The sequence below is a fragment of the Lates calcarifer genome, linkage group LG24 (genome assembly GCF_001640805.2).
Source record: "Lates calcarifer isolate ASB-BC8 linkage group LG24, TLL_Latcal_v3, whole genome shotgun sequence".
In the NCBI taxonomy this organism is placed as follows: Eukaryota; Metazoa; Chordata; class Actinopteri; family Centropomidae; genus Lates; species Lates calcarifer.
In genome coordinates, this window is record NC_066856.1 from 8,771,867 (window position 1) to 8,796,256 (window position 24,390).

General features: G+C 39.1%; 2 protein-coding genes and 1 long non-coding RNA gene across 16 annotated transcripts in view; 2 read left to right on the forward strand and 1 right to left on the reverse strand.

Annotated features, from left to right (window-relative positions):
- The first annotated feature begins 22 nt into the window (after positions 1-22).
- Positions 23-2,286, forward strand: sec61g (SEC61 translocon subunit gamma). The gene is made up of 4 exons (XM_018702024.2): positions 23-144; positions 518-619; positions 816-918; positions 2,118-2,286. The coding sequence occupies exons 2-4, from the start codon at positions 526-528 to the stop codon at positions 2,125-2,127; spliced, it is 207 nt and encodes a 68-aa protein (XP_018557540.1). The 5' UTR covers positions 23-144; positions 518-525; the 3' UTR covers positions 2,128-2,286.
- A 69-nt stretch (positions 2,287-2,355) lies between these two features.
- The window catches only part of tpk1 (thiamin pyrophosphokinase 1), a 61,844-nt gene continuing 39,809 nt past the window's right edge, over positions 2,356-24,390 (reverse strand). For 10 of the 14 annotated variants that reach the window (XM_018702010.2, XM_018702014.2, XM_018702022.2 and 7 more), the window contains 2 exons: positions 18,097-18,132; positions 2,356-3,148 (listed from right to left, as the gene is read on the reverse strand). In XM_018702010.2, coding sequence (XP_018557526.1) covers positions 3,003-3,148; positions 18,097-18,132 — 182 coding nt within the window. In that variant the 3' untranslated portion in view covers positions 2,356-3,002. Of the gene's footprint in view, positions 3,149-17,155; positions 17,297-18,096; positions 18,133-24,390 lie in introns of those variants that run through there. The other 4 variants (XM_018702023.2, XM_018702018.2, XM_018702019.2 and 1 more) reach the window with 2 other exon arrangements.
- Positions 3,176-18,092, forward strand: LOC108900788 (uncharacterized). The gene is made up of 3 exons (XR_001963797.2): positions 3,176-4,743; positions 14,970-15,032; positions 17,037-18,092. It is a non-coding gene; the product is annotated as an uncharacterized LOC108900788 (long non-coding RNA).

The window sequence follows — 24,390 nt, forward strand, 5'->3', positions numbered from 1 at the left end:
AAAAACTATGTTAAACACGCATGCGCATGTTGCGCATGCGTGTTTAAAGTCTACGTCAGCTCTTCTCGACTAACTAGCTGCTTAAAACATACGTGGCTTTCACTCTTCCGACTGTCCTTTCGTCAAACACGACCTCGGAAACAGGTAAGCCAAGTGCTTTTCGATTAAATATTACTGTATTTTCACAGTAGTTTAACCCATTAACTGATGTGAGACCCCTGACTTGTATTTGTTGTATTTACAGCTAACGTTACGGTCGAGCTGATAGCTTTTCTTACGATAGCTGGCAAGGCGGAGTGCTAGTTAATAAAACTAACTTCAAATCCGGTTTTCCTAATGTTAAAGACTTATTTCTTTTGGTATATTGATTAGAATTTGACTGGTAAAGCAGAATATGTACGCCATATTAACGATCATAACGTCGTGGGAGTCATGAAAGGCTCCGGCAGCTGAAGTCAACGTCAGCACCGAAAGCGGTCCAAGCTTTAACACTGTCTTTTTAAAATTCTGTCTGCAGCCTAAACCATGGATCAGGTAATGCAGTTCGTTGAGCCCAGCCGGCAATTCGTCAAGGATTCAATCAGGCTCGTAAAAAGATGCACCAAACCCGACAGAAAAGGTACATTTCTACTTTTTTTCCCCGTCTGCTTCAGACTCGGTTGTGCTAAACCTTCAGTTCAGCCTACAGTACCCTCTTTCAAGCCTGAGCTGCTCGACTATTATGTGTGGGATCCAAAGAGCACCGATGAGTAACTTTCTGTAACTTCATTTATATTTTGTTGTATTTTAACCTTGATTATATCTGCCCCCCTCAGAATTCCAGAAGATTGCCATGGCCACAGCAATTGGGTTTGCCATCATGGGTTTCATCGGTTTCTTTGTCAAACTCATCCACATCCCCATCAACAACATCATTGTGTAAGTGGCAGTAACACATACATTATTTATAATGTAAATTGTATCATACAATTTCTGTGATTTAAACAAACAAACAAAAAAAAAACAAGAGTGAATTGTGATACATAATACTAGAGGAGCAGTGAGGAGGTGGCCCAAGATAAGTGATGTGTCTTGATTTGATATTATTTGTGTCCTTGCTCTGTCCAGACGGTGCAATCTAATTTTTTTTTTTTTTTTTTTAATCCCACTGTCCCACTGATATCAGTGATGACTCATCAAAGAGAGAGGGTGTTTCTAATTGTTGACCATGTTAATGGTCAGACTCCCTGATCAGCTTTTAACTGTCACACCACAAAGATATTTAAATAACAGTTGAATTGGACATGCAGGAATTCACTGAGAGGTATTACAGCCAGTGTATATCATATTTAAAATACCACTTATTTGCCAGGGCTGCAAGAGGCTCTCGTATTATTTAGATCCTGTTTGAATGTCCTTAGTTTTTATAACTAATGAAAACATACCAAAACCATGGCTCCAAGTGTCAGTGTTTTTTGAGCCTTGAATTTTGTGTATTGTTTAAATCCTTGCAATAATGCTTTACAGAACAAACTACAGTAAATGTTAGTTTTCTTTTATTAGCCAAAAACCAAAGCAATTTCATAAAGACCAAATTATTGTGAGTTTCCACAAATATGCTATAGCATAAATATAATAGGAAATAGGAAATATAGTAGGATCTTTTGCATAAGACAGATTGTTGATGTTGTATAATATAATAATATCAAAATAGCAATAATTCATCCATGGACCATGGACCAGACATCGCAAGTTATTCACCATTACTTAATAGGCATTAACACAGCGATAAAGTAATTCACCATTGCATGGTAGATACATAGTTAGGTTTCAGTCTTACAGAAAATATTACATTTTTGTGCACAATAGACAATACCACTCAAATATTATTACGTTATTTCAAAACAAAGAAGTTTGATTGTCTGTTCTTGAATTAAAATTAAGGTATCATGATGCTAGGTCTCTGTAAGTGGTACTGATGGACAAACTCATTGCATTTTTAGGAGTGGCTTTCTTAAGTAGCATTGGAATTGTATTGTAGTTGCTTGGTCATTCAAAACTGAATATTACAGTGAAAATGTGGACACATTTTGATAGATTTCAGTCACTAACACTGCCTCTCTTGTTTTTTCTTCTAGTGGTGGTTAAATCCTGGTCAAGAAAAAACAAACTTCAATAGCTAGGGATGGGAGATGGTGCTGTAAAGTGTTTGCTGGGCTGATGTGATTGGGTCTGAAGGGATGGCATTTTTACATTCTGTGCACAACATTTATATTTCGCTGTGTAAATAAAACAAATTGAAATCCACAGGTTAATTTGTCCAGTATGTGGTTTTTACCCTTTTCTGACTGTCATAAGTACAATAATAAACTCATCAAAAGGCACAAATATTTTTTTATTCATCATTCCATTTTAATTAACAGATATTACTGATAACAAGGACAGTGGAACCAGGAGAATGTCAAAGGCACATACTGTAGGCTGTCATACAAAGCTGATACATGCAGACTTTTAAAGGAAGATGTAATGAGGGTATGGTGATGCTTCTTGTCTGTAATATGCTGTCATCTCAGTCCTTAAGAATACCTGATATCACAATGTTTAATGAAATAAACCAGATGTTGTAATGGAGTAAGGCTTCATATAAGGTGCATATTTATAAGTAGGGATTATAGCTCTGTGTGGTTTTGAATTTAAACATGTGCAGTAAACAAATATAAGGCATTTTATAAGAATACAGTAAAAATAGACAAACATCCTTGACAAGGATGGCGACTATAGCATTAAAACTAAAGATAATACCAGGTCTTGTGGTCAGTTTTGAATTTTTCTGTGTTCCAGGCTAACCAAGTCATTCTATCACATAATACTCATAAAAAACACTTAAAAGTGAGATTTTTGGTCACTTGTAAGAGTGTTTTCAGCTTTTTCCTTTTTTACTATATGCTATACAGAACATAGGAAAGAAGCTGGGTTTGAGTTTGATGTTCTGATTAGTGAAATACTAAGAACAATCTCCTGTGTTAATCCCCATTCTTATGAATGCCCATGCTCCAAAGTAGTGGCTGGTCTGTGATCACAGTTACAGGATTCTTGGGGTGTCCAGGTTCAACAGGTTCATAGGTGTTGGAGGTGCTCACCAGCTTCCCAAACTGCAGGACCTCATTATCTGGATGGAGAAGAGGGATATAATGTAGTTAATGCAGCAATAACGAGGGTCCATTGATTAATAGTGCTGTTCATGTCACATTAATGGCTACTTTAAATAGTCACGTTAAATTATTCAGTGCACAGAAGTAGATAAATAAGTTTCCAGCGTGTACTTTCTTTTGTTTGGCTATTCATAATGCAGTTGTGTGAAGGCCTTAGCAGAGAGGATGTGGTCTGGATCAGTTTGTACTCCTGCAGTAACTGAGGCGAGGTAGTCCACATGACTTTGCTTTGTGTCTTAAGACAGAAATTTGGACCTAGCGAGGCAGTCTGAGGGCCACACAGGGTTCACAGCCAAAACCACACGCACTCACAAAGGCAATTATGCTAAGGCCACCAAGCATACTCCCACTCCGTGGTTACTGAAGTGCTAAGAAATCCTCTAAAAAAAGAGAATGCTTCAGCTGACACTCACAGAAAAGGTGACCACTCACAAGTTACATTTGGGATCTTTTATAATGACAAGGAGAACAATGGAGGAGAAATAACTCTACAGGGAGGCAACCTTTAGAAGCAGAAAGTTTTAAATAAAGGTACAATTTTTAGACATATTTTTCTACCACATGAGCACAGATATGTAATTTACCAGAGCTGACATATCTAGCCCTGGATATTTTCACATTCAAGACTGTCCTGATGCTTTAAAGGTTAGACCATATTGGTGGCTGGTGAAATATTTGCTCCAGTTTCATATAGAACTTTCTCTCTGTGCTATGTCCATGCTGTCTTCACACCAGGGGACATAACCAGTTCACTGTCAGTTTAACATATTTGAAATGCAAATGAAGTGGTGGTAACAGATCATTTCGGTATCCTTTACTTCTTACATGGCTGATTATAACAACCTGGTATGTTCTAAAAGTTGAACTGCCAGTGAACTGATTGAACTGAACCATTCAGGCTGAAAGGACACTTGGCCAACACTGACCTCAAGTGGTCAAACCAGGAAGTTCAGTATTATCAGTCACTGATCAGATTCTTGAGGAGGAACCATAGACTGTATATGGGGGGAACTCAAGGAACTCACAAACATGTAGTTTTATAACCATGTTGTTGAAAGTATCATTCTGTTTTATAAGATATAAACTGATGAATATAAACCTCTGGATAACTTCACATATCGTTATTGACCGTAATCTTTCTGTACATACATTCACTGGGAGCTTTTGGAAATATTTTTTGGAAACATTCCTGTAAGCTTCTGGTCTATACTGACATTATTGTATCAAATAATTTCTGCAGACATGTCAGCTGCAAATCCATGCTGAGAATCTCCTATTGTACCACTCTAATAACTAGAACTGAACTGCCAATGTTAGCTGACGTATGTCGTCATTGGTCGCGACGTGTCTCGCCATTGGCCTTTGCTTTCTGGGAGGAGCGCGGAGGGAAACGAAATCAGGAAAACAGACTAAGACCAGCACTTGAACCGCTGCTTCTGTTTGTCAGTACTTGAGAAAATGTCCTTACCGAGGAAGTCTGGATACTTAAACAAACTCTGGAGCTGCTTTTTTGTACAACACAAGCGAGGCTGGATGCTGAACACAAGCGAAGGTAAGACAAACAGTTAATGTTATCGGTGAGCGTTAGCATTAGCAACGAGTGTGTGGCGTCCCTGACATGAGTTGTGAACCCCAACCGGGACAGATGGTAACACAGTGTGCTTTTAGTAAACTTTTGCGTCTCTACCTGGTTGTTTTACACGTGGGTGTTAGCATTAGAATTTGTGGCGACCTTAAGCATTAGAATCGAGAGTCAGCATTAGCCTTATCTCTTCCCGATATAATTTTGAAAGCCAAGTAAGTAAAGTAAGCCAGTAAAACATGTGATGGAGCATTACCATTGAAGAGATCATTGAAATATTAACTGCTCTATGTATTAACCCTAGGATGAGAATGAAAATATATGAATCCAAAGTGTAGTTAGTCATACAAAAAATGGTACAGAACATACACAAAATGAACCATAGAACAATTCTCACAAAACAAACAGTAGCACTATGTTCGCTTGCCTTCTTTGCAGTAACTTTACACTGATCACACTGCTGCCTGTGGTGATTTTTCAAATGCTGATACACTGAAGGGGAATGACAGGAGACTGACAGGCACACAGAGAGCCGGTAGAGACAGACACAAGCTGATTAAAACTCAATATACAAAATTTGTATAGCAGAAACATTGCAGACAAGGTTGGCGTCTTCACAACTCCGTTATCTCTCTTGCCTCCCTGTTGACACTGTCAAAAATAATTGCAGTCTTTGTGGTTTGTCCAGTCGCATTAGTTCAAAACGCTAAAATCTAAAATTTAAGATGATCATTTTAGTTAATTTTTCTCAAATAATTATTGTTATTGAAAGATGTGATGCTTTTCTTGTCATATGTGACAGTAAACAGCCCATTTTCTGAGACACTCCTCTAATGTTTGGAAAATGTTCTGGTTCAGCTGTAATGTTGAATATTTATCTGTTTTCATGGTTAAACTGTTGATGAGGAATAGGGGAGTTTAAATATAAATGGGGCCAGAGAGGAAAGGAGACAGGCTGTACTGTATGAGACAGCTAGACTTAAACAGCTGGATGTTTTATTTTTTACAGGAGACACACAGTAATAGCAACATTGAGGCAGACTGGAGTGGGCAGGGGAGGTTTTTTTTCAAGCCATAGCATCACACTCAGTGCTGGGGTGGGCATCCTTTTTTCCAGAGCCTTCACTCCGATGTCACTGAGGGTGGAGCATGTGGTCTTAATATTGTTACTCTTGTAACTTTAAAAAAAGTAGTTGATGTTTAGTAAAATTTCAGCTGTTCTTTTTTCTGTTTCATGACCCCTTGCTCATAACTCTTAGTTCAGTATTAGAGTAGTAGTGTAATATAGTTATCAGTTAATCAGCTGGACAATTTACTATATAGTTTTCGAGCCTTTCAGGGTTTGCATCTGGTATTGGACTTAGAAAATGTATTGGTGTACATAAGAATCAAACTGGTGATCTTCTAATTACTGAGTCGATGACTGTCGGCATGAGCTAATCAGCTGGACAATTTGTGCTAGCGTTTTCAAGCCTTTCATGGTTTGCATCTGGTGGTTGGAGTTAGAAAATGTATTGCCGTATGTGGCAAGATAGCAACCAAAAATGTTTTCGAGCTTTTGAGTGTTCGCATTTGGTGTTTAAAGAGTGGTACTGTAGCCTTTCTGTCTGGCCATTCTCCTCTGACCTCTCTTGACAACAAGGCATTTCTGTTTGCAGAACTGCTGCTCACTGGATTTTTTTGTGCTCCATTCAAATCAAACTCTAGAGACTCCTCTGCATGAAAATCCCAGGGGATCAGCAGTTTTAGAAATAATCACACCTGCCTGTCTGGCACCAACAATCGCGCTACCTTCAAATCCGCTGAGATCACATGTTTTCCCCTTTCTGATGTTTGAAGTTTGTGAACATTAACTGAGGCTCCTGACATGTTTCTGCATGATTTTGTGCACGATTGGCTGATTACGTGAATAAACAGATGTTCAGGTGTTCTTAATAAAGTGCCCAGTGACAGTTTTTGTGAGGAAGTTAGTCATGCAAAATAATTAATCTTTAAAGAAAATAACAAACCATTGACTGTGCTTCAACAGGCCCAAATGGCAGAAAAATAACAATTTGTGTGTCAGTTTCCCATTAACAGTTACATTTATTCACGCAACATTTGCTCTGAACAAGCTGAGCTGACAAGCACCCTGAGAGTGGAGCTGTTCGATTGTGTATAATGTGAAAAGGGCAAACTCACCGCAGGAGATGTACACCTGGGGCTTTCTGTTATTCATTCACTATTATCTGTCATTGTCATCACCATTTGCAGCAAATTAAAAAGCTAAGTAATTCTTACTAAATTTCTAACCCTACAGGTCAGCAAATCTGTAAATTCAGCTTTCATTGTGTTCATATTTTTTGAGTGACACTTCTTGGAGGAGCCCAGAAAGTTCTGCTGTGACTTTAGACTTTGATTCAAACTGTTTTTTTGGAAGGCTTTCTCCTATTTGCGTCTCTGCTCATTCATAAACCAAAACACTGCAGCTTTTTCACTCTGTCCCTGAGCGTTGACTTGACTTTGATTTTTTTAGCCATTTTTAGTCTTGATCTAATTATCTGGTTTGCCTGTTCGGTGTTAGCGAGCAATGAGCTGTGTTTGAAAGCGTGTTGAAGGATTAGTGCTCTGAGTGGCACGGGGGTGGGGGTGGGGGGGTGAAGTTTAGTTTCTACTTGTCAATGATTTCTGCCCGATTATCATTTGTGGGAAAGACATTGCCATCTGTTCTTCTGAATATATTGCTCCTGGATGGATGACCTTAAAAGGCACCGATATGTAACTCACACATTTTTCAGCGAAGATAACAGAGCATGAATTTAGTGTCACATTTGTGAGGTTGTTTCATTTGACTATTGTTCCTTTGCAGTTAAAATCTTACTGACTGGCCAGCAACATGAATGCATGGCAAAGTTAGAATGCATTGGCACAGGACAAACCATATCAATATATCTCGGTAGCAGTGAGCACCCCTGGCCACAATAAATGCATCACTTTTAGTTTTCCACCACATTCCAGCATTAAGATAGACATAATAACAATACTTTAAAGAAAATACAGATTTCACCTATAAGACAAAGAATACAATTGTAACTTATCATTTTTTCTCCTACAGACACACACAGTTGAGTCACTTTTCATAAACTGTTAGTCAGATCTCAAAAGTCTAAATAAATCATTAAGCTGCAAGCCTGGGGGATATTTAAAAGGACGACTTTCCCTCAGTGTCAGAAAGTTAGGTGCCAAGGCAACATGAATTTTAGGTCTGACTATTTATGAAAGTATTCCATCTGTACTGTAGTTTTCAGTGTGGCAACCAGAGAATAAAGTATAGTCCTTCAGACATAGAGCTATTTTCTTTGTATGGCTAATTTCAAAGTAGTACAAATGCTGTTCTCTTGTGAAGAATAAAGAGACCAATTAATCATACAACCTTCTTTAGCAAATGCTACGCCTCAAACATCATACAGTGTATTGCACACTATTAACCCAATCCAACACCTGATAATTGCACTGTTTCAATATCCTCTCGTGAAGAAACATGAAGAAAATAATAATTTCATGAATATGCAAAAATGTTATTGGTGAAATCACAAGGCGTAAATGAACACAAAGGAACAAAGCAGGAGAGAATGAGGCGAATCATTTGTCCACAGGTGCCTGCACACACATCAAACAGAGACCAAAAAAAAAAAGCCTATGCTGCTTCAAAGACTGCCAAATAAGCATGGTATTAGACCAGTTTGACTTAGAACGTGAAAGAAAACAAGTTGTGTGTGAAGTTAAGGTATTTAATAATTTAGTGAGCAGAGAACCACAGTCACAGTGTTGTGGGTGTATGATAATAATGTCTGATTGTTGCAGTGCAAGGAGAGAAGGTGAGGCATATATTGTAGTATTCTGTGAGATGTGAGACTTCTATTAGTCTCTTTAGGAGGATCAAAAAGTCATCATAGGTAAATGTAAAGGTAAGCAAGGACTTCTGTATGAATTCTCATAAAAACACAATGTTAATTTCAAAAGCACTGAAAACCTGCTCTCTCAATCAGCTTCTTATTAAAAGCAATGTGGTCATAGTGGATCATACAGCCATAACCATGGTTATTGTACATAACTCATTTCTGTTTTTCTGGGCTGGTCTCAGTTAGAAAAAAATGATGTCACCAATAAAAATCTAGCAATATTTGAATCAAAATGTGATAATAGTTTTGGGCTTATTTGCTCAAATTGGCAATCAAATTAAGATCAGATAAAATAATCCTTTATTATTCCCGAAATTTAAATTGTTGCAGCAGCTTAAGTGATTGATAGATAGATAGAAGATAGAAAAAGACATAAATGAGTAAAAGACAAGATAAAAATAAGATAATGCTATAAAAAATAAGAACAGTATAAACATGACAATGTAATAAAAAATATTAGCAGAAGAGCAATATACACAGGACTTTATACATAGAGACAGAAAATGAACTAAATACAGGTATTGCACATTTTGAAAATTGAAATTGCACACAATGAATGACTGATAGCAGCTCTTTTGGATTAATTTAAGTGCAAATTCATGCATGAAACAGATTAACTGAATTTTTGAGTGTTAAACTGTTAACAAATAATGAGTAAAATGTTTTTCTAAACCTTAATTTGCTTATTTAACCATTAATATTCAATGTTTAGAGAAATACTTAAGATTTCGGGGGCCTTGTGCAAGTTTGAAATAGGGCTACAGTCCTGTAAGAGACAATGGAATGCAACAACAACTCAGTAATGATAGTTAACACTATAACTGGAAAAAACAAAAACAAAAAACAGTTTTTTAAGAGGACACCAATTAAAATATGTTCTACAACACATTAGGTCCCTAAAACCTTCCAGAGCTATTTATATCACTGCCATAAAATTATCAAAGGATTTATCCCTCAGTATAATGTGATTATATTACAAGTTAGAGGAAAACAGATATATTCAGGGGGGAAAACTGATGGCTGGTGTAATAAGAACTGCCACCAGAGGCAGCAGAGCGCTACAATAAAAGCATAAGGATCCATGCTCAATAGCACCTACATTTACTAACACACATTATCTCTGATTGTCTCTCATACACACATCCATTTACAAACATGCGCACACACTCAGTCACCCACACACATATATGCGCGTGCAAACTCTTTACTGAGCACAAAAGGCTTTCAGATGGCTTCATTAGTAATCCCCTCTTCAAAGCTGATACCGATCAATAATGGCCCCCGTTGGAGAGGGGACCGAAATGAGCGTCGCACCCTCCAGTGATAACAATGGAGATGTTTGCTGCCTGTAATTGCATTTCCAGCGCTACAGCCGAAAGGGCCCGTCAGCTGTAAGTAGACCGTATTTACACAACAAATTACCCAGGAGAGAGGGTGGGCGAGGAGAGGAGAGACTTGCAGACACTCACACTGCAGTGGACAGGTAGAGAGGGGAATTATGGATGTTAGGGGCCATTTTTGAAAGGGTGAGAGGACTGTTGCTGCTCTATTTTTGCCTCCCCACAGTTTTTGTAAACAGGCTCTTGGAGGACATGTCAAAGGTCCTGCATCAAGCACTTTTTAACACTGAAACATTAATGTAAAATGATCTGTGACACGCTGTAATCTAAAGCTTCTGATATATCAATATTTTAAAAAAATCCACATTTCCCATAAACTTAGAAATGATACAGATCTGTGAATCTTTATTTCAATTATTTGCATTTCTTTACATGTGGCATCTTTTAGAAATGCTCTAAATTTCACTCATTCCTCTGTCAACATCATTCTTAGCTAGAGGGAAATCATAGTTACTGTTTTTTTTTTTTAATGAGGTTACTGATCGGTATCAAGGCGGGAAAAGGCAGCCCCTTTTATCATGAATGATTCAGATGAATCATGCAAATTTTAGTAATTACTTGTAACGAAGAATGAAATCTTTAATTGAAAGGGAAAATGTGATGCATGATACCTTTAAAATAACATTGAGCTAGTCACCGTGATACCAGGTACTCCAAAACAAACAAAAACAGGTCATTTTCTTTTCCCATTATGGCCCAGCGTGTTTAATGAGGAACACATGTCCCCCGTTAACACGACTTGTCACTGAGGCAAATTGAACTCATTCAGTCAGGGGGGTAGATCCTCCGCTCCTTTAGACCAGCGTGCTATCAGATTTCACTGCACTTCACAGTTCGAGAGGGAAAATCATTTTCTATTAATCATGTTTGTGTAATACTGAGCTGTCTAAATGACTAAAATGAGATGAAGGTATGTGTTTCACTCTCAATACTGCAGTTCTCTCACCACATTCGGAATGACATTATATATAATATGTCATGGCAATAAATACAAAATCTATACTTGTTAAAGGTGAAACCGTAAAGAACAATAAGACAGAGTTCCTCCTTAGATGCACCAAACAGTCTTGGAGAATATACTGTTTTCATTTTAAAAAACTATTCATCTTTCAAAACCCTGAAATGAATGAATTATAAGCTCACAGTTGTCTGTAGTTTGGAGATAGATGAGGCAAAAGCTCCACTTAATGCACAACTTCCATTATTCATGATTACGTTATATCTCACTCTGACAGGCCACAAAGAAATCCTGATTTGTACTTTCTCTCTTTTTGGAACAACTTTTTAGGTTTACTGGTTGAAACATTCAAAATGAAAGACTGCAAAACTACATGACAGCCTCTTAGAGTTTTGTTTGTACAGCTGATTTAAATCCTTTGGAGAGTGAACAATGATCACACAATTGATATAAAATATACGAGTACTTCAAATTTTAGTTGTGGTTATAAGTTAAAATATGGCCATATTCTGTATAAGAAATCAGCCTATGATGTCGATACAGCAATGTCCATTTTCGCTACCTGACTTTCTGCTTATATTTAAGGCCATTTATTGGCCATGACATGAGCCAAAGCATGCACAAGCAGCGTTAGCACCATCTGCAGCGCAATGATAGCTGCTGCCATTAAATGTTTATGATGGCACTGCTGGGTTTGAGTGTGAGGTGACAAATACTGCTCTGGCTTAAGTTGACCTTCAGATAAGAAAACTCGTCTCTGCTGGGAATGTGGTATCAGTCAGTCGAGAGACAAAAGTGCAAACAGACTGGAGAGCAAATTATGCATTTTGATATTAGAGGGTGATTGTGGGGATAAATAATTGTTCGTGTGTTTTGCTTGATGGAGGGTTTTGAGTAGATAAATTGATGGAGTTTGTGGATATTAATATCCTGTTGTGAATACTTGAGTATATGTGTTTGCATAGTGTATATGGGCGTGCATGTGTGTGCACAGTGGGATCGTAGCTAATACATATTTGGTCTAAAATCTGTGGCATGTGTGTGCATGTGTGCACACCTCCTCTGCCTCCTTGCTTGTCAGCAGCTCCACTGGGGGTACTAGCAGCAGTTCACATCAGGCTGCTCTTCATTCCCCCTCTGCCCCCATGTGTGATATGCACAGCATCAGAAATCTACAGATCCATAAATAAAACCATAAAACAGCAGTTTTCCCTCCTGCTGCCACACTGCACTGCCATAGAATACATACACTTTTCATTTCCCCTCTCTAAGACCTTGGTGAGCAGGAGTGAGGGAGAGAGGGAAGGTGTGAGAGGAAAGAGAGAGTTAGGAGAGGGAAAGTGGGGGGTAGAAGGGCAGAGAGAGGCGGCATTATGTAGAAAGGTGTAGCAGAGGAAAGGAGAGAGAAGAACATGTGTAGAAAGGGGATATGAAAGAAAAAGCAAGACAGAGAGATAAAGGGGGAATAGATTAATTTCTTTGGACTGAAACTCTGAAAGAATGAGACAAAAACACTAGGCGAGTGTACAAGCAGGAAAACATAGGCAGGGAAAGAAGAAAAGAGATATGAAAAGAATGGAAGGTCAGGGTGCGTGTTTGCATCTCAAGAAACAGAAGGAAAACGAGAGATCTTACAGTAGAGATGTCTGCCTCTGGCAGGGACACTGGGTAAGACCTCACTGAACCAAGTTTGTCAGACACATCTATCTGTTTGACTACAAGATAAAGTGCATTGCTTTGCCCTCCTTTGAAAACAATCCTTTCCTATATTCAGAATGCTTCCTGAATACTGAACTCTCAGGCTGCACACGCTGCTTAAGGCTTAAGCTGCAACGCTTCATCTCAGCAGCAGAGTAAAACTTTAGAGGCGGTCCTGTCAACATACTCTTAGATTTATTGTTTCTGAGTTTGCATCAAAATGTATTTCCCCTGCTGTTTCACATCTCCAAAATAGGATCCAAATGACTCGCCTATTTTTCTAATAAGGCTATTGTGTGTTTGAATCAGACATCACAGTGCAAAACCTCACTTAAAACTTCAACACAAGGAAATTTCCTGCTGCTTTAGTCAATAGAGTGCTGTATGCATTAGAAAAGTCATCACAGAGCATGCTTTCCTCTTAAAGCAAAGAGGCTACCCAGAAGGCTGTCTAGAATTATTTCCATCACTGCTTTCACAGGAAGGCCATAGGTCAGGGGCAGTTACAGACAAGTACCAATCAAGAGCTGAAGGTGCTTTAAGATGTTAACAAATGAACTTTTCTGTAACCTATTCTGCTCCAACAGTGAGTACTGCTCATTCTGCATGTCTAAAATGTCAAAATACTGCATATGTATGCTCCCAGTAATTCTTCATGTTTGGAATGTAACTAAAAATATGGAACATGTAGTGAAGTCTTATCCAAACACTGTCTCATTTGCATGCTGGCGTGTTTGTGAAGGCTTACATCTCATAAACAACATGCTCTCATTAACAGTGAGGGCAAGCTTTCTAATCTTAGCCAAAGTTTACTTTTAATTAAGATTCCTCAATTGCTTGGGCTTTCTGAGAGACTTTGTCGCCGAAATCCATCTGTGTTTTCACATTTGTTTTTTTGTTGCTGTTGTTTTAAATAAACTCAGCACCTGTCCATGTTGGATTTGTGTGTCTGTCTGTATGTGTCATGTTGCACTAGTATATGTGTTAATGTGTGTGTTCATGGGCGCTGATGCTCTGAAACATGTAAAGATGGGTGACAAATTTAAGGAAGAATCTGAATAAATAGGTTCCATCATCAAATGTAGATGCCTCTATACAGGGAGGGAAGGTCATCTGAATGGTTTAATGAGAATGGAAATTAGTGATATGTTAGCTTTGTGTTGTGCCTTTCTTCTTGACCCCAGTATGAAAATATTTCAATCTGAAAATGTTCATGGCTAAGTTACGGAGGAGTTTGTGGAGAGAATGTGTATAATAGTATTTCTACATGTTCCAAGTGAACACTTTCAAAACAGTTGGCTTGAAATTCTCAATGGTCTTCAAAGTCTCCAGATCTCAACCCAACTGAAACACCAATGGGAGATTTTGGAATAATGTGTTAGACAGCACTCTCCACCAAAACACCAAGTGAGAGAAAATCATTTGGTTGAACATTCTTAATTTCTCCAGTAGAGTTCAGAGACTTGGAGAATCTGTGACAAGGACACAATGAAGCTGTTTTGGAGGCTCAAGGTGGAACAGCACCTTACTATGACACTTTATGTTGGTTTTTCCACTAATTTGTCACCCATCTGTATGTCCCTGTGTGTGTGTCTTTGTGCGTCACTGGGAGAATTAGTTAATAAACCCCATCCAGTGAATCATTTCAAGGTCCTTAACCATTCTGATGACATTTTAAACACTGCATTTGGTGTGTGTGAGTGGGGCTTCATCTGTGTATTAAGTGTGATATTAGAAAGGACTAAAGAAAGACAGACAGTGCAAGGAAAAGAAAATGCATGTGGGAACATTAATGTATAGATGGAAATGCATAGACTCAAACATATATACACATTTGTGTGTTTCTGCATGTGTCAGATTGTATGTATTAGGGGTGAGCAATATGGATAAAATCTATGTATATCATGATCTATGATCTATAATCTATGTGTATCATTTACAGTGGACTGTTTGTTGCGGGGAGCACCCACAATTTCATTGTACTCTACTGTACAATGACAATAAAGCCTATTCTATTCTATTCTATAGAGATATGATATTGTATAGAAATAGAATCCCATTTATAGATAAAATCCTTAGTGGTAACACTGGGAAAGTCAAATATCATTAACAGTGCTTTAGGGAATATGGATGAAATACACTTTGCTGATGATGGTAATGTGATATGACTGAAAAACTATTTTGAACTCTGCTTTTCAGAAGTCAAGAATGAACTTTGAAACTCAACTTTCAAGCCAAGATGGACGAGAAGTCTGTGAAGTGGTGAGGAAAAAAAACAAACTGAATATCTGCAATTCCTCAGATGGCTTTTGCTGTCAACTTACAATGTGAATATGATGACAAATAGTGGCCCAGGTTGTTTTGTAACACAGCCTTTAAGTTATAATCCTTTTCATATCAAACCTAAGCTGTGTGTATCTTCCATGATTGTGCATTGGGTTCTGAGTGCTGCCTTAACATGGGTGACTTAAGTAGATGCCAAACACTGATCATAAGTTCAGTATTAGTCATCTTTATTAAAACATGATGGGATGAATCCTCTGAACCCATGGAAACAGACACACAGTCATCTTCTGCCGTATTAATTCAATTTGGCAATGTCATTGTAAAACTTGGAAATTGCCAGGCACATTCATTATCTGCCACCATGCCACACAGTAGCCACTCTAGCCTTATTTGCCCCGATTATTCAGTGTCCTATGAGGCAGAATGATGTGACCTGGGTCATAAAAACAAATCAACCAGGACTGAAGTCTTAATGATTACAGCTCCAAAGACAAGATGGAAAAGACAACATCCAATACATCTTGATATTACAGTAACTGAATCTCAGACTCTACTGAATTGTATACACAATATCTCAGCTCTAATGTGCCTGACTGCTTGTTTCAGTTTGGGTGTGTGCTGTATGTGTGCATGAGGGTTTGATGCTTGTTAGCACATGGATGTATGAGCCTGATGATGCTGGAGTCATAAAGAACAGGGGTGGAACCAGTGTTGTGGAGTACTAGCAGCTTATTTGCATATCAAGCTGAATAGAAACCTTACAGAGGAATGCCTCCTCAGCCTTTCTGTCATCAGTGGGCTGACAGCCATTGTTCACGGTCCACGGAAGTTTCTCTCACTCTTTGTCACATGCATAACACACACTCACACACATATATATCTGCATTCCCCTACAAAAAAGGAAACTTAACACACTGTGAAACACAAACAAGAGCATAATGAAACCTGTGCACACGCACACAGTGCACGCCCACGAATACGAAACACAACCACTTAAAAGAAAAGATACAGTCACGCTCACCCCTACACACACACATGCACAGTTTGCAAGGAAGCATTCGTTTGCGGATGACAGCTATTCAAATTTGTTGTTCATTATGATCCACGCTAAGCCAAAAACATCATGATGAAGCAGGTTTTAATGCACACAATCACACTCACACTGTGCCAGAAGCCATAACTCAGCCTGTGTTACTGCAAGATGAAGGCTTTTTAATATTAAGCTGTAAGATTGGAGAGGGCTGAGTCACAAGGCAATGACTAAGGAGGTTCTCTGCACGGCAAACCTAACACAAACACTATACAGGATAGTAGTTCTTTCAGTCACAGGTGGAGATCTATTGTCCAGCTGACCTTCATAATCATGATCATCCATAAGGGCTTTGATTTTACTTGTTGGACCAAAGTTTTGTGGTGATTTAAAAGTCCTCCAAATGCACACTTGAAGGAATTTAAATAGCAATAGCTTTTGACCTCAATTTACTTCCTTAAGGAACATAATAGATGGCTGCCAGCTGAGAGGCATAATGGAGAACAAGTGTTTAAAGACAAAGCATAAAGTCTGATTCATGTAGTGGCCTTATGGTATGGTAATGCTAAAATAGAACGTTCTTGAGTTACAGATAACCCAGGATAGCATAATGTCGGTATAGCTGAAAAGGCTCCAAAACACATAGTTTAGATTGGTGTGTGTGTGTGTGTGTGTGCGTGTGTGTGTGCGTGTGTGCGTGTGTGTGGGTGGGTGGGGGGCAACCAGGTGACCCGCCATGCCACCTCTCCTAGACACCTCTTGGAAGAGACGCAGGTCCTGGGGGCAGCGAATCCAAGCCCCATCTCCAGGGTTCCAGTGACTAGCTCCAGTTTCCGCTGTTCAGTAACCCCATACCCTAGGCCGACTGCAGCCCCTGGTTTCCAGTCAGCGGCTCTGCTTCGTCGGCAGCAGCCTCCTGAAGGGACTCTCCTGTGTCTTTGCCTTTGCAGCTGCCTTCGCCCTCCTGCCAGGCCACCTGAGGGTACTCGCCTTCAGCGCCGTCACCATCTTGGTCGGCCCTTGGATGGGATTCGCCTATGTCGTTGCTGCCGCCTCTCTGCCTTCGCCCCAGCATCTGTCAGCGTTTCCAGCCCCGCCCGTGGGTTCAGTCTCCGGTGTCTCCTGCCCCCGGGCTGTCCGCCTGAGGTTTCCTGTTCCGTGGCTCTTCAGACCCCGGGCCATCCGCAGGAGGTCTCTGGTTCCCCACTCTCTGCACGGCAAACATAACACGAACTGACACACATGCAGGATAGTAGTTCTGTCAGTCACAGGTGGAAGACGTATTGTCTAACTGACCTTCATAACCATGATCATCCATGAGGGCTTTGATTTTTACTTGTTGGTCCGTCTGGTATCCGATCTTGAGGACTGTCACGGCCCACCTGCTACATGAATCTTAGTTTCTTTGTTTCTGTTATTTAGTATTTTCTCCTTGAGTTTCTGGTGTTTAGGTTCGTGTTATTTTTGGTATTTATTTCTCCTGCGTTTCTGGTTTTATTTTGGTATTCCTTTCCCTCATGTTTCTTACCCTTGTATTTCATGTTTTATTTTGTAGTCACTTGTCCTGGTGTGTTGTGTTTTTACTTCCTGTTTTATTTTGGTAATGGTTTCCTGGCGTGTCGTTTGTGGTTTTACTTCCTACTTACGGTTTTCTGTCTCACCTGGGTCCAATTTGTTTAGTCCCTTTGTATATTGTCTCATCTGTCCCTTCCTGAGTGGCCATAGTATTGCCTTATGTTACATTGTGTCACCCTCCTCATGCTCCTCCTGTTCCTGTGTCTCCAGTGTTTTCCCATTGTTTTTTCCTTGGACTTTATTTTCTGGATTTTCTGGCTCTTCTTTGTTTGGTTAAATACATTTCTGGACTGAAGTTAGTCTTGTTTGTCTGCATTTTGGGTCCTGTCTTTTCTGCCTTTGCCCTCACTGTGACAGATATTGCAACATCTTTAAATAGCACTGTGATAGAACATCATTTGAATATATAATAAATGTGACATCAAAAATAACTACCTTTGTCTTCTGGTGTCAAGCCCTGGGAAACAGCAGCTGTCAAAGATCATAACACTGTCATGACTTCAAAAATGTAATTTTCACTTTAAACATACACAGAACATAAAAGTTATGGAAAACAGCTGTCCTCAAAAGCCAGAGGCAACAGATTTAATGTGTCGGCTGTTTAAACTGAGCACAATGTGCTTGATAAAACAGTCAGTCATCTTCTTTTTTATAATTTTCATTATTGCTGTTTAGCTTGAGTTCTTTTGTACCTGAAGGTTTATGGTTTAAACAAATCCATTTAATGACCGCCAAGGAAAGTTTTATCTCTCAAAAGTGCACTTCATATCACTAATGTAAATGCACTGAACAGTTCTACAAAAGTAATATCCATAAAGGCAAAGAAAAAAGGAGAAAATAAAAAATAAGCCAAGACTGAACCTTCTAACAGGTTCTGGCTTTTACAATATTTGAGAATATAAAAGTCCAACTCACCAAAAAAAAGTTACTGAACTTGGACAGATTCAGACTAAGTAGTATACATAGATCCATGTTTTTGAGCCACAGGATTATTAAGGCCTACAGACACAGGATCCACTGTCTCTTCTCATGCATCCACACCCGCTACCTTTCCCCAAAATCCAACCTCAGCATGACAGCTCTGTTTCTCATCATGTCAAGGGATAATGTGAGGTGAAAACTTCCAAACAGTGAATATCATTATATCTTTATGCTCCTATTGATGCTTGTGTCTGGTCCTCCTGAAGCCTGTGCATCAGGAGGACCAGACACAAGAAAGTAAGAAAAAAAGAAGAAAAAAGTAAGAATGTGTAGGTACGGTTAAGGAACACAGCGACCTTCATGGGTTGTTTCTCATGGTGAGTAAACAAGGATGAAAAATGCAGAAAATAATAAAGGTCATTAACATCCCAACTACAATACATAATGACTTCAATATCAGTGTGTGTGAGGCTTGCCAAGCTGAATGGATCTCCAGCTCTGTGACATTTGATGCCAAACACTGCTAAACATTATAATCAGTGTAAATAAATCTATAATGCTAGAGAGAGCGCAAGGCATTCCCGTAGGCATTAATGTGGCTGAGCATTCACACATGCACACACCCACACACACACACGTACATAAGCACAGTGTGATCTGAAGGTTGCTGTGCTAGAGCTGAGCATGTCAGTGGTTTCCAGTGGGTGACTCCTCTCCTGCTTTCAAGGCTGGAGACTCAATGACATCCCTTTATGTCAGATTAATATTACAGTGGTTATTTGCTGTGGGCGGTCCAGTGCCACTTATTTTCTGCAGGGTAGAGCAAGGGCAATGGAATGCACAACAGCAAAGAAAATGAGCAGGGAAAAGCAGAGGTTAGGGCTACTTAATGCAAATAAATTGGCAGGGGTCTTAAAGTGTTACTGCAGGCAACACCAATCAACAGTCGGAGCCTGGCCAACAAGAGCTTGGTCTAGGTTTATGTACCCGGGCATGGCCAATCAAGAGTGCAAAGAGCTCAACCTTATTTTGCATAATCTTTGGTATCTGTAACCCAGTTTGAGCTTCTACAGTAAAGGATATGAGAGAAAATGGTCTTAGTCTGAGCATACCATTGCTTATGCATTGAATGAATATGAATATTTAAAGTGCAACTTTAGAAACTGCAATGTATATTGAAAAAAAATAAGGACCATATTTAACATGACACTTAATTAACTTATTGATTGGCGATACTTATTTGATCTTTTACGCCTTATATAGTAAAACAGTAATGAACTGTACTTTAAACTTTTCATATGCATACAGTAGAAGCACATGGGGAGTGCCTGAAAGACCTGAAACGATTGAGCTTTTTTGCCTATTTCAACCTGCCATTAAAACTATCACACACTGTATGTGGTTCATTTTTACATCTAATTGAGGGCTGTAATGTGAACTTTAAGGCCCCAAATACATGTCATGTTTTGCATTTACAGTTATAAATCTTATGGCTATGCAGGTGGATAAAGCTGAAAACAAACACCAGAAAGGCTCCCACAGATGGTCGGCGTATTATTTGGTCCAAACAAGGAACAGATGCACTGCCTGACATTTAGAATAAGGACAATTTGAACAAACAAAGGAAGATTTCTGATGAAAATGTACGAGATTGCAGCACAGCAGCAGATCAAGAGAGCTAAATGAACAAAGAAGGAAGAATTAAGTTTAAAGAAAACAGTATAATAAGAATAAGGAATTTGTGAAACTAAAATTATTGAATGGAGGTTTAAAAGTTTGACAGTTACAAAGTCACAAAGATACACATTCCCAGGGCCATCAGTTGCCAAGCCAACAAGCAGACTACTGTGCTGCTAATTAAAACTGCACTTAATTCTATCCATTCTGAACTATGATTTGCATTTTTAAAAAATCACTTCTATTGCAGAGGCAGCCATCAATAGAAGAGTGCAGAGCGCCTCACCTCCCACCTCCAGGTTGACATTGTGGGGGGGAGGGCCAGAGAACAGCTCCAAACCACAGCAGATTCAGTGGAGCCAGAAACAGAGGCCCTGAAGCATGTCTAGGCAGATGTCATGGGCCACAAGAAAACTGCTGCCGCAGGGAGACCAAGGCAAGATGAGCAGCATCAAAGAGAAACCATCCTTGACCACAAGTAATCGTCTCATTTGTCTCAATTGTCTCATTTGAAAGAAGGTGGACGCCTGGTCAGGGCAAGACTGCCATATGTATAGCAAACTGTCAGTATGACAGTGCAGGGAAGGTACAGGTATCTTCATAGAATTTTAGTTAGTTATTATTATTGACACTGCAAAGACGGTCATTTTCAAATATCTCTCATTTTAAAGAGACAAATATCATGATTGAGAGAGCTAGAAGTCACAATATTCCTCTGATAAAATAACTCAAGTTGGGTAGCATGAATTTACCCATTGAAACAAACATACAACAGGTTTATACTATGATGGTAGGTCAGACGTTTGTCTAAAGTCTGAGCAGAGACTGGATATAGTAAATAATGGAAGAAATTGAAACTACAAAATACATCAGGATTTTTACCCATCCACATTAGTAAGCACCTGCCATGGTGAAGTGTCCTAGAGAAAGAAACTGAATCTCTTCCAGCTTGTCTGCTGTGCAAACACCTTCGCCATGATATCTTCTGTAATCCGATATCAAATAATTGGAACAATAAAAGTAATGAGCACAGAGGAGGAGGAATAAATGAGGGAATTGGGGAACAAGAACTTCTTATGAAAAAAGAAATGCTTTATTGCAAATTGACTACATTACAGCTGAGATTGTGTGTGCGTGTGCATGCATACAAGTCTGAGCTAAAATCTCCTACACTCTTCCCAACAGTTTCCATAATCCTCCATTTTGTGCTGCGTGTCAGCATCCTCAAACATCAAATGAAGGAGATGCCTGCCACCAAGTCTCTTTCTCTCCTTCTTATACTGTATGTCATCACATCACAACCTCTTTTTCATCCTGTTCTCACTTCTTTCCCCAAATCCTTCTTTTCTCTCCTTGCATTTTTTTTCTCACTCAGCCACTATTTCCCTGTCACCTCTCCATTTGTCTCCATTTCTATCAAACCCTCCTGACATTTCACCTAACCAGACCATTCTGCTTGCTGTACACTCTGTAGGATTATCAGAATTCGACTCAGCAGCTAAAAAGTTGGCAACTTCAATCCCTGTATGCATATACAGTGAATGGTTATGATTTATCTAGCTCGATTGCATTTAGAACCAGTCATTTATTTAATACTGTTCCTTCTTTGTGGCAGGCTTTTATTGTGAAACATTTGCAGGAAGACTCGAGTTTGGCTGACAGCAGTTTAACATTGAAGCAACTGGAAAACCTCAGTAAAGATAACATTTCTATGAAACAAAAGAGAATCAGAGTGGCAGAGTGATGAGTATGTCATGACTGTGTTGACCACACTGGCCTAAACTAGAATTAGCACCTCACAGTTGTATGCTTCTGCCAACCAGTCCAGCTGCAGTTAATTAGCATGTAAATTCTTGAATTATGGCCAAAAACGTGCTTTCTGCAGTCACAGTGACCCTTGACCTTTAACCACCAAACATCAAATCAGTTCATCACTGCATCCAAGTGAAGGTTTCTACCAAATCTGGAGGTGTTACTGAGATACTGCATTCACACGAATAGGATGTACAGACAGAAAGACAACCCAAAAACATAACAATCCTTGGCCATGGCTGTTGCTGGCACAGAGGCATAAAAACAAGTATTGCTCACCATACACAAAGACAAAGAGACTGCATGTACTTTTTTAAATTAGTGCTGTCATCTGTGTGTTTCTGTCTTCTCACTTTACACACTGTTTCTTCCCAAGGCTAAATGACACAAACCAGGAAATATTCTGGAGACATCACTGTCTACTTATCACATATAATTGGAGTAGTTGTGTGAATGATGGTGTGTGGATGTGACATATTAACATGAATTTTAATCTTTCATGGGAAATGATGTCATTAAGAAAACTTTGAAAACTCTTAAAATCTACACATATGCTTGAATGCAAGCTCAAGCACATATGGAAACGCAGACACAGGCAACAGCATGACAACATATGTGCACACATGCAATAATAGTATTCAGTGACAGTTACCTAGGGAGGGATTTTACCTCTTGTGATTGAAAATTAAAGTGACATACAGAAGGTGATAAGTAGCTCAGCTGTCAGAGCATCTAATAATGAGAGGAGGAAATAGCAGAGAGAGAGAAAGACAGGATGGGAATGAAGAGTAAATTGGATGGTAAAGGGGAAGAACAGAGTGGAAAAGGAAATAACAGGAGGAAACGAGAGTGTAAATTACTAAAGCTGGGTATGTGAGTGGGAGCATTTTTACAGATTCCTGGTTCATGCCAACTTAGAAGTCCATCTGTCTCTCGACCCAACGCACTCATCACCCCATTTCATTCACATTATTATACATGACATCCACAGCACACAGCTGTTTCTTTATTATAAAGAGACAGTATGTTCCCCTCCTACATTGTTACCTTACCTACCCTGCAGTCACTTCATTATTTAGCAGTACACTCCCCTCCTTTAGCATCATTACCACAGTGCAGTTCTTTCATTAGACAACAGTCTGAACAAAGACTCTCTTGAGCCACAGCCATCCACAGGTTTTCTCCAATGCCTCTGAGACATTGAGGTTGAAGAGTTTGCTCTGCCTATGCATTCAACCTCTACTGCTGTGGTGGGTGGTAAAAAAATCTATATCTCAACAGTTTTATATATTTACCTTGACAACAGTAAAATCTAAAGTTCAAAATTATTATTTTATAAGTACAATTATAGCTCCCAGACAGCTATAGTCAGCGTCATATGATAAAAAAAACATGCAAAATCTGTTGGGGCATCTGCTGCTTGCTCCTCTGTTTTTAAGATGTAGAATTCACACAAAAGTCAGAAACGAAACTTTGTGTGTGGTGTAGTAATTTATAGGAGCAGTCCTACAGGGCATCAAGAGAAACTCCAAATGTATTTGATAAGCAAAAGTAGGTTACTTAATGTCTCCTAATGTTAGTTTCTATTCTATTGGCAAGCATCTCGCTCTCTAGTTCCCAAATCTGTCTTACTGTCCTTTAAAATCCCTGATTTAATTGTATGTCAAATGTGTATGCCTCAAGTGAGCTTATCTATACAAATTGCCTGTAGAGGATTCTAAGCAGATTGCTTCTGCAATGACCTTCAGGAGGTGACTGTGCTGCCAGCAGTATCTCCTTTCTCCTGGTACCATGGGGCATCGACCCAGGTGCTCCAAGGTTTCACATTCAGAGTACAGTTGGCACTCTGGTGTCCCTGCCTGGCCTTTGTGTCTAAAAGGGTCAATTCAAAGAGACAACAAAAACATATTTTTCCCTCTTATCCCTACTGGTATCTAGGCATGTATTTTCAAGAGGTTTTGAGATATCTTCTGCTAAACTTCTACCACCACTCCGGTACAAGGGAGCTGAATGGAATAAAAAAATGTAATCTTATTTGGTCGATTCTGTCTGAAACATCACAACAGTGTACAGTTTTGGAGAAAATATAAATAATAGAAACTCAAACAAACTTTGAAAAAAAAAATCAGCCAAAATTCAATGACAAAAACTGTATCCTCTCATCACAAGCCCAAGCTCAGATCTGTGAGCATACACGTGTACTATGTCTGGTCTATTTTCACAACATTATAAATTATTGATCAGCTAACATAAAAAAGTGAACACATGATATAATTAACTCGGGCCATGGGTATTTCATCTCATCCTGCACACTCCCCT

Excerpts from the sequence above, each read along its gene's own strand:
- sec61g (XM_018702024.2), top strand. The coding sequence starts at position 526 with ATGGATCAGGTAATGCAGTTCGTTGAGCCCAGCCGGCAATTCGTCAAG. Across the intron at positions 620-815 it reads CACCAAACCCGACAGAAAAG|AATTCCAGAAGATTGCCATG; the intron begins GTACATTTCTAC and ends TGCCCCCCTCAG.